General features: G+C 41.6%; 2 protein-coding genes across 7 annotated transcripts in view; one reads left to right on the forward strand and one right to left on the reverse strand.

The window, feature by feature from the left end:
* LOC116692455 (rho-related GTP-binding protein RhoA-C) overlaps positions 1 to 11,014 on the reverse strand; it is a 732,216-nt gene that overhangs the window by 517,687 nt on the left and 203,515 nt on the right. The gene's annotated exons all lie outside the window — the stretch shown is intronic.
* nav1a (neuron navigator 1a) overlaps positions 1 to 11,014 on the forward strand; it is an 86,191-nt gene that overhangs the window by 26,460 nt on the left and 48,717 nt on the right. For all 6 annotated transcript variants that reach the window (XM_032520709.1, XM_032520707.1, XM_032520708.1 and 3 more), the window contains exons 6-7: positions 6,095 to 6,197; positions 7,726 to 8,055. In XM_032520709.1, coding sequence (XP_032376600.1) covers positions 6,095 to 6,197; positions 7,726 to 8,055 — 433 coding nt within the window. The remainder of the gene's footprint in view (positions 1 to 6,094; positions 6,198 to 7,725; positions 8,056 to 11,014) is intronic.

The raw sequence follows: 11,014 nt of genomic DNA on the forward strand, positions 1-11,014 counted from the left end.
CACACACACACACACACACACACACACGTTCCTCTTTGTGTTTTGAAGCCTGATCAGGAGGACTAGAGGTGATGTGTTCATTGGTTACCTTGGCGAGGTCTCAACCTTCTTTTCTGAGAAAGTAACTCTCAAGTCTATTAAAGCTTCCTCATCCTACCCTCTAAGCCGATAGCGCTCTGACTTCTCAGCAGATAGGGCTGTGGTTAAGGAGATATGGCAAGTGTGTTTTCTGTGTGTATGTTTGTGGTTGGGGTCAACGTTCAGATCCAGGTTTTGAGGGCTCGGGAGCTCCTGGCTGAGAGGATAAGAGAGAGAAGTTTAAAGGTTTTAACTCATTTTTTTTGCTAAATGCTGCACAGATGATCTTGGTTTTATTAGTAATATTTTTATCTGTCTGTCCACATGTCTGTGTTTCTAAGGCAGTCAGTGTGTTGCTCATTCTTTCTGGTTCTGTTATGGAATCTACTCTTACATAAGGGTTTCCAATTTTAAATAGATTTCGACACAGTCAGCTGCCCCAAACCACCACTGACTATCTCTCAATATCTTCTTTCTCACACTTGTGCATTGACACACAAATCATGTGAGCATTCTTTGCATTTAAACCAACAACTGTTCAAATTTAGCATACACAGATGCAGTGATGTTTGTGCTCCGATATGCTCATTAACCGCTCATGTCACATATCTGATATTATCTTCAAGGATCTAATATCCTGTTGTGACATCCTGGTGTACGTGTGTTTGTGCACATGTGGGTGCATTAGCGTGTCTTTGTCCGCCTTGTCCAGATGTGCAGGAATAGCTGTATGTTGTAATGTTTCCTGTTTTCCAAACGGTCTGAGGTCAGCAGAGGGCTGTGATGCTTCCCTGAGTTAAGACAGACAACAGAAAAAAAGAAGAGAAGACAAGGAATATTATGCTTAATGGTCATGTCAAACAAATTAGTAAATAATGAATCATTTGAGTAGCTAAGCAGGTTCATATACACATTGTGACAGGTGTATATTAGAGTGTTGATACATGGCCAGACCCGTAGGCTTCGGGCACTTTTTTTTTTTTAAATGATGTTTGGGCTTGGATCGGGTTAGACCTACTTGACGTGTTTTAAGTTCTTCAGGCTAAGTGACAATGCATGAACGCAATACACAGGTTATTTCAGGTGGTATATATTCATGTAACACACAATTTAGCTGTAATTTGAAAAAGTTTGTGACCCGGCCGCCATGTTTTTCCTGCTTCAGAAGAGACAAAGCACTGCCCTAACTTGCATGTGTCGCTTAAAGCTGTGTTGTTTCATTGCTCTAATTGGTGTAGGTCACATGTTGTTGCTGTGACTGGTTGTAGGTCTACTCAGTTAGGTCTAGTGGCATTTTGGTCTGCACAGTTGAATAGCCATTCTATTCTATTCTATATCAAAAATGAACTGAGAAGTTCAGACTGATACGCATTTGCAAATTAGTCTGGCCATGCTATGCAAATTTTTGGCCACCATGTCATAATGAAATAATGTCAAACAGAACATAATGTGAAAACTTAAACAATAAAAAAAGACTAAAAAATACAACTTTTACTAGCATCCTGTTGTATGATATTTATGTCACTTTTCAGGAATGCTGTATGAAACACTTTGGAAGTGTATGATTATTTTAAAGACTAATACACATCGCCAGAGGAGGTCCAGACCTTTTTTTGATGCAGAAGCAGCGATGCTCAACCACACACATCTGTCTTGTGATAAGGGTACTGTAGCCAGAGGAGTGTTACGGTGACACTAACATATGTGCACACGTGGACCGGACAGGGACAAATGAACTCCGGAGGGAAGGAAGGAAAGAATAGAAACAGGAGCCATTACTCAAACCTATATTCATATGCTGCAAAACCTTACCTCTCGCTGGTACAGACGTAAAGACTCATGTGCGGGCAGATGGAAGAACAAGCATTCTGCACAGAAACACACTGTCAAAGAAGGATGCAAAGTTACTGCACAAACACACACACACACACACACACACACACACACACACACACACACACACACACACACACACACACACACACACACACACTATGGCAGACTACTCCTGAAAAAACAGAGCCATTAGTGTGTCTTTGGGGAGTTTTTTTCTTCTTTCTAATGGAGAGGAGAGTCAAGTGACCCAAGCGAGGAAACCAAGTGGACAGCAGTTTCACTCTCTTATTTTTTCACTCACTCTGTCTGCTAGACAAGTAGCCACCAGACATCCACATCATAAACCATTCTCTCTCTACCTCCTCTACTTTTGGCAATTGGAGTATTTTTCTCTTATTGTCAACTAATCCCATAAAAAGACCAAAAAACAAAATTGGATTTATCCCACCAACAAGTATTGTCTATGTAGCCAATGCTTGATATAGCTTATTTATTTGTGCCACAGATGTCCAAGGACTATTAAAAACACATAGATGAGTAATACTGTCACACTGAGTAACATTTTCCTTCAGTCCTGTACCCGTTCAGATTTTTCACCTCCAGCTATGAAGGTTGAAAATGAGAAAATTATTATTTTTCTTTTTTTTTTATGTACACCCTGCATCACTTTGAGTACCTCAGTTTGGAAAACTTCATCAGGACTCATTTATAAAGATTTACATTTTAACTAGAAACAAATTGACGCTGAGAACCACAGACAGGGCGGGAAAGTAATATTAAAAGCATTTCTAGATGTATGTATGTCCTGCTGCAATTTGACCATCAGTCTTGAGGACCATGTGAACATCTGCCCAAGCTTTGCTGTCTTGTGGATTCAAAAACAAGCTCCTTTACATTGCTTCTAATTCAAAAGCCAACAATTCTGTTTAATGGGCTTGTCCTGCACATGCAGTACATGCACGCACTTACAATAGCATTCTCACCTTAACTTGCTGACTGTCATTCCAAGAGTCTGAGTGGGCTATTATAAAAGGCTTCTCAACTAGTTCCGCAGCCTCTTCAGAGCTAGAGTTTATGTTCACAACTGTATTGAGATAAGGCAGGTGGAGTGCACCCGTACCAACACAGATATTGACATGAACAGAGGCCCTTCTACACACACACACACACACACACACACACACTCAGTTTAAACTAGATCAGTGTAATTCATCTGCACCCCTGGGGTGCTTCCATGGCTGACAGGGATATTTGCATCCCTAATTCCCCCCATTGCCACCACCACACCCCCTCCCCATGCCAGCTGGGACCAACAGGGCCAGTGCAGAGGCAGGACAGGAAGTCTTTTACAGACACGGGCACACATATACACACAGACACATAATCATGCAGACCGTATCTAATCAATTTGACGCCGATGTTAAACAAAGCTACGTTTAGGGTAATTAAAATCGGCCAATTAAAGCCTGCGTGTGTGCGCGTGGCTGAAAGTGTCAGACTTTGTCTGTGTTTGCATGTTTCTTTGTTCCCATTAAACATTAGCATAAACAGATTAGAAAAAAAATTACATTTTAAAGCTGAAAGGTGGCTCTTCATAGCTTTGAATTGTTTAACATTGTGCATCACTACCTTTCTTGTGTGCACCACCAGCAGACCAAAATAGTTCTATTGTATGTTGTTTCTTTTGTTATGAAACATTTGCATGCTGTGTGAATGTGTGTGTCTGTGTGTGAGTGGCAGAAGGTTGGATCACAACAACTTCATCATCTCTCCGCTGAGCTGCCTGTCCCCAGGGCTGCCTAATCAATTGTCTATGGGGCCATTCTCTTTAGGAGAAATCAATCCAGCTTTATAAATCAGGTCTGGTGTACGTGTTGTTTCTCAGTGTGTTGGTGAGTATGTGCATATGAGCAGACCTAAGCACAATGTTTAGTCTGCAGCTGTTGTTGAGATTGACACCTCTGGCTGCTCATGATTTGCCCTCCTCACTCATTAGAAAGGTCTCTCCCCCTTCACCTCCTTACTGGCCAGCTGGACTGATTCATAGGAGGAGTGGTTGTGAATGGGTTCTGTGTGGGAGGGAGGGTTGAGTGTTTTTAGGGTTGTGTGTGTTAGAAGAATTCTGCGTTTTTCCAGGGGCTCAGTATATACTGAAAAAACAGAATTTATGTTAAATATTATATATAACAAGACAAAGAATCTACAGCCATGATGACTAGAGGCACTGCTGGCCTTTGAACTAAATATTAATGCCAGCATGATCACCATCTGAGCATGTTAGCATGCTAAAATTTGCTATTGGTAACATAACACAGTACAACTGAGGCAGATGGGAATGCAATTAGTTTTGCAGATATTTGCTCTTGACCCAAATTAATGGAGACATTTTTCACATGATGATGGCGCTAGAGGAAAAGTCAGGGGATCACCAGAGTTGTTACAATTCATCCTGAGGGTGACATAAATGAATAAACAAATTTCCATACTTAGAAATTCATCCAAATGTTGAGCTGTTAACTCAAAACCACAAATGTGAACCTTGCGCAAGAGAATAAGACCAGGGATTTCCAAAGTCAGTCGGATTCATCTTATGGGCACCTTAAATGTACAAAACGTTATGGTAATCTCTCTAATAGTTGTCAAGATATTTCACCAAATGCCAAAAACATCAATCACCAAAGTCATTAGGATTTATTGGATCATGAATGTCATTGTTGAATGACATGTCAGTTTAGACATAAGGGGTGGACTGAAGTGATGGAAAACAACAGCTAGACCCTGTTTACTGTCCCTTTTTGTGAAAAGTTCTATGTTGCAATTTTAAAGCAAATTTTTGAATGTGGAAACGAGACCCAGGTGGAAATCAGCAATATATAAACTTCACCATCTCCTTCTCCTTAATAGCAAGTCTCTTGCTGTGCTCATTTGGAAGTCAGCTGGACAGTTCTAATGGTCTATTGAACTGAACCTGAGGGGGTGAACAGACCATATCCCATATCTTACCGCTATAACTCTTATTTGACCCTCCCCCCATCACACATAAATAAACAGAGTGCAAGGGTCATGAGATGCAGCTTCGGTGTCCTAACTAGTTTACGGTCCATGTGAGAATGTATATGATAGAGTATGATGTGTAAATTCTTCCTGGTTTTCAGTGTCAGGTCTGACCCCTGACTGAGTATGAAATGGATTTGATAGTAGCAACAAAAGTGAGAGCGGGACCCCATATCAAACTCTCAGATTGTCATGTTTTTAATATAAAAACTCTAAACTGAAACATGTGTTGTTTCCTGAGCATAAATACAGGGTGTCTGTATCACTAAGTGGTTGAACCACTTTGGTTCCTATATTGCATCCAAATCCAATCTTCCAATCCACAGGGGGAGTTGTCTGTACACACACACACACACACACACACACACACACACACACACACACACACACACACACACACACACACGTATGAATGGCTGGATGGCCCAGCGTGAATCTACATAGCCCAATCTGAGCAGATTACAGCATATTAGAAATGCCAATGTGTTCCCTGGTGGATTGTGAGGAAGCCTTTTGGTTTATTCTGAGAGCGAGGGGCAAAGGGGCACAGTGCATTGAGCGGGCACCAGGGCATTGTGACTGAGGGTGGTTAAAGAGGAGGGATCCAGACAGATAGCAGGTGATGTGGCTCTGGCTGGATATGATTGTCTGGTCTTAAAGGTCTACTCTGTGTTTTTGTCTGTCTGTCTGCCATCATATTTAATTTAGTTTGCTCCACTGCCATCTGGAAAAACAACTGTTACCTCTGTTATGTCTTTTCCTTTGAGGTTGTTATTATTTTCACCTGTTTCCCCGTTGTACCCTATTTCAGGGTTGTTGTTCGTCACTGTGTGTGGGGGACTGAACTGATATGAGTATCAGTCTGCATGGTTAGTTTTGAGCATAGCCAATAGATGAAACATTGATGATCATCATTTACGGTATCAAGTCATATTTGGTCATTTTTTTCACAGTGTATTTATTATTAACTACATATGCATCTGTACAAAAATATATTTGTAAATCTTTTTTGTCATCCACTAATGTAACGTGGCATTTCATAAAAAATAGCCCTTTGTGTTTATGTTTTTGTTTGCTTTTGTGTGTGCATGTGTGTGTGTGTGTTTGTGTGCATGCATGTGTGCAGACCCAGAGTCCCAGAGGAAGAGGACAGTCCAAAATGTTCTGGACCTTCGACATAACCTGGAGGAAACCATGACCAGCCTGAGAGGAGTGCAGCTTAGCCACAGGTCAGACACACTCACACACAAGCCTGCATTTTATTCTACGATAGGAAAAAAAAGCAGTTGAGATGGGCAGATTCTTATTGACATTGCTAACCGTGTGTTGGGGTGTGGTGGTTAACTGCATATGTGCTCTCAGATCAATATCAGTAGTCCTGATAGACCAGTTGCCAATAGTCTGTCATTTTCCGCCTGCTCTCCCTCTGCATCAGTTAATACGGAACTGAAGCAGGATTAGCTCAAAGCTGACTTCAAAGCCAACCCTGCCAATGCACACTCATGACTTATATTCAGACACACAACAACACATGCTATAATGCTGTGATTAAGTGTGTAGTGAGTGAGCATCTGTGTGTCCTCTCCCTCCCTCTGCTTCTGTCTTTAATTCACTGATTCTGATTGTATTCAGCGCGTCTTCAGTTTTTGACCTTGAGAGCTTCCCCTCTGTCTGCCTGACCGTACGTCTCCTGCCATGTATCCTTTCTATGTCCCTCAGTGGGGGCTCCCTACATGAAGAGCAGCAGATGGTTCCATGCTGGAATACATTTCCTTTGCCATTCATACTTTTATCTTACTGTAATAACCTTGAATCACTCCCGCTGTCCCTGAAGACATATTCTGCTTTAAGGCCTACAGCCTGTTGGTGGAAGTTTCCTGTGCAAACAAGATGTAATATTTCCTGTGAAGAATGAGTGTTTAGAGTGTGAGATTTGCATGAATTAAACAAATGGCTTGGCGAGCAAGGGAATTGTTTTGTCTACACATACTTTCCCTCATATATACTGAATGCATAACAAGCAGAAAGTCTGTAAAAATCAATTTTAACAGGATGGGTAGCATCCACTCTCTCTCGCCCTCTCGCCACGTCTTCCCTGCCTGTTTCATGTTAGTGGTTAAGCATTTCATTCTCTATTGATGGTTTTTGTTCAGATGATTCTGTATCCTGCAGACAAGATTAATTTTAATGTAGAAGGGAAATGCGCGAACTGTCAAATACTTTGACTGAGAGCCACTAACTTTTATTATGTTAATGCTCATCATTTTCACCCTAAGCACTAAGCAGTGATGTGCCGTGCTGCTTCAGCACAGGGAATGCATAATATTGTGATGTTATTGATGCTGTTTTTTGTACTCACACAAATGTTTGCCAGCATGAAGTGCTATGCAGGTCACAGAGGAACATAAAGGCATTTTTCTGACAGGAAAGCACATTACTTGTGTGTTAACAAATATACAAAGGCACACTGCACCCACCTGGAAACCATTCATCCTTAAGCTTGTGTAAAATCACTACACGGCCTTATACACTGAGGTTCCTTTGAGAGAAGAGGATGTAGGGTGGAGACAGGAGGAGAGGTGATTGGATGGGGGAAGCACATCCTAAACTCTTCTGAGAAACAAAAAAAGAAATGGAATATAGACATTCACTTCTTGTCAGTTAAAACTGTGCTGAACCTTCAATCCTTCAGAGGAGCACATTGCTGTGAATATTCCTTAAGAACCCTAAAACATAAACCTCTTTTTCATCCCACAGCTGTGTGGAGGGGACCATGTGCTACGACAGTGATGAAGCTGCCGCATTCTCAATTTCCAGTCTATCAAATCGCTCCTCTCCGTTGTCATGGCGCCAGGGTCAAGCCAGCCCTCGTCTCCAGGCTGGTGAAGCCCCATCCACAGGTAACACCCAGTCAGACATCCCTCTCCGGATCAGCCACACTGGTCGTATCCAACTCATCGAAGCACTGGACGACTCGGATCCAGCCCTCCTGAAGGGAGATTACCACGGCAACAGCAACCTCGACACGAAGAGCCCAAACGAGGATGATGATGATGACGATGATGATATTGATGATCTGGGGAATGGGTAAGTTTTGTTCTTTGTTATTTGAAAATGTGTTTTTACACCTGCTTCATTAACTTAGAATAGCATAAAGAACATGTTATGACTTCATGACGCCTGCAGGAACCAGAACACTTATATCTCGGTAATTACTTTAGCATTGCTTGTGAGATTAATCCTGCCACCTGCCAACTGTTACAACACCACAGCTGCAGTCAGGCCAGTAGTAAGTGGTTTTGCAGCACAACAAAGCCTTGATCAGCCTCTCTGTGATGCATCACAAGCCTCCCTCATGGTGTCTGCCTCGACACTGGCAGCAGTAGCCCCCTAGACTGGGTAAGCCCCGCCCACTCTGCCGGCGATTTGATTTTGCCCTTCAGCTCAGTCTGGAAACCTGCACGTTTAATTCTACTGCTTCAGTTCACAATTTTGCAAGAACTAATTACAAACTGGCTTATCTACCTGGCAAGCTATTTGTGGGTTTATCACTGTGACGATAGAGAGGAGACCAAGCAGCTTCTTGTTCACATTCAACATAGCGGCGACCGAATACCACCGAAGCCCAGCAAACCCGTTGATGCCGCTGTTGCTTCTATGTCACCAGGATCATTGGCCTGATTGGTTGAAGGACTTTCCAATTTCGTACAGAGTCATTTGACCTATGCCTACTGGTCTTGCCTCTTGTGCAGATAGAATACAGAGGAGACTCCCCAGACCAGTGCTCAATCTCAAATCTTTTGAGCTTGGCTTGGTCTGGTGATAGCCAGACTAGTAGCCCCCCTGATGCAGCTGGCTTTGCCATAGTCAGAAAACAGCCCTCTAGCAGAGGTCGGGAATGATGTCACAATCTTCCAGCCCCCTTGCAGAGATCCTCTTGTCAAATTTGCCAGCAGGCTTCCATGTGGTGGACCCCTCGCAGTGTTGGCTCACCAAAGCCTCCTGGCAGAGCTAGAATGCAGATGTCTTAGGAAAACTAGTAACTCTTTCTGTATATCCAATGCAGGATCCGTCAGAGCTGTCAAGGTCAGAATGAGGTTTGTTTTGAACTCGCCATGGATTCCTTAGATCAAAAGAAAAGAAAGTTGAGTTTGTTGTGTTGTGTTGTGGTTGTTACCCAGGGGGTGTATGTATTTGAAACTTCATTCTTTCTTATACTTGGAACATCTTCTTGTCAGACGTCACACATACACACCGGTCTGTTCAGTCTTAGCAAGGCTGTGCCAGCTAACACTGAGCAGTTTACAGTCAGTCTCATTAAGTCTTCGAGTCAATCAACAAATAGAGGAAATTAAGTTCAAGATTGTCTGTTACAGAATAACATACGTTGTGTTACCTGGACCTCAGTTAGTTTTGGAGAACTGACCAACTCTAAGCACAGCGAAGAAAAAAAACATTATTTTGTTGTAAATGTGAGGATTCAGTTCTCTGTGTGTGTGTGTGTGTGTGTGTGTGTGTGTGTGTGTGTTGTTGTTGTGTTTGTGTGGCGTGTGTATGTGTGTGGTGGTATGTGTGTTGGTGTAGCTGAGAGAGGTCATCCAACCAAACTAAAAAAAAAAAATTGGCCACAGCTTGACATCTCCACAGCTTGACATCTCTATGGTAACCACAAGAATGTACCCCCAGTCACCAGGAAATCAATTGCAACAAGTGCAGTCCCTGTAATGTTGTTGTGTATCTGGTCATGACCTTCATTTGTGGTTCTACATGTTTATATTGTGCTTTGTTTGAGGAGGCAAAACACAAGGCAACATTTTCTGGCAGGCCAAAGGATTAAGAAAGAGAGATGATAGACAGACAGACAGCATGAGCTTGCCAACAAAGAAAAATAGAAAACACACGTTTATTTAATTATCTCTTTCTGCAATTGAATGAATTAAGATATTAAAGTAAATGTTCAGGATGTCTTTATAATCTTTAGAGACACTAGGTGAGGATTTAGGCAATGAGTGGAATGTGTATATATATATATATATATATATATATATATATATAAATATATATACACATACGAACACACACACACACACACACACACACACACACACACACACACACACACACACAACTAAAGGGACTAACAATTATTATCATCATCGACTAATCTGTTGAATATGCGTCCAACAAAAGTAAATGTTTATTCTATATTACACCCAAAAATAGGAAGATATGTCCAGAGCCCAAAGTGACTTTGAGTTTGACATTGAGAGATCTTCAAGTTGTTTGTTGTATTCAACACCCAATAATATTCAATACACAATTACAAAAAAGAAAAGAAAACAAAGAAAAGCAGCAACTACTAACATTTGGAATTTTGTTATAAATGTCAAACTATTATCTATTATCAACATTAATTTTCTGCAGAGCGACTAATCATCATCATCTATTCATGTTGGCATCCATTGAATCATGTACCGTATATGGTCAGTTTGAGTCTGCAGGCTGCAGTCCGGTGGCTGCTGTGGCTTCAAACCAAAGAAATATGTCTTTACCACTAGAGGGAAGGCTTGTGCTGCTGTTCCCTCTTCCCCTGCTTCTCTCCACCCAGTCAACTCAAAGTAGCCCTATGCTGGATTACTCTCCCTTATCTCATCATTTATTACACATACTCATCCATTATACATTAAGGCACTTCCCCTGTCATACAGAGGTCACACTACATTACCATATCTCATCTCAGCATATATAATACATAGGATTCCCCACATAAATTATGTATCACAAATACACACATGTTCTTTGTTTGGGTTATGTAGTCCTCATCTCTTTGTTCTGTTAAATTGTGAGGAAACTATTAAAATATTAGAAGTTGGCCATAAACATATATGAGTAAGCAGGATTTGCTCATCAGGGGCACTGTGACTCACTTGAGTTGTACTAGATAGGTATGATTCACATATCCAAACAAAGTTTATTGTGACTGTACCGTGACCTGTCTGACACACAGACCCTATACTCTCTCTCTCACACACACACACACACACAC

Source organism: Etheostoma spectabile, chromosome 7 (genome assembly GCF_008692095.1).
Source record: "Etheostoma spectabile isolate EspeVRDwgs_2016 chromosome 7, UIUC_Espe_1.0, whole genome shotgun sequence".
NCBI classification, from domain to species: domain Eukaryota; kingdom Metazoa; phylum Chordata; class Actinopteri; order Perciformes; family Percidae; genus Etheostoma; species Etheostoma spectabile.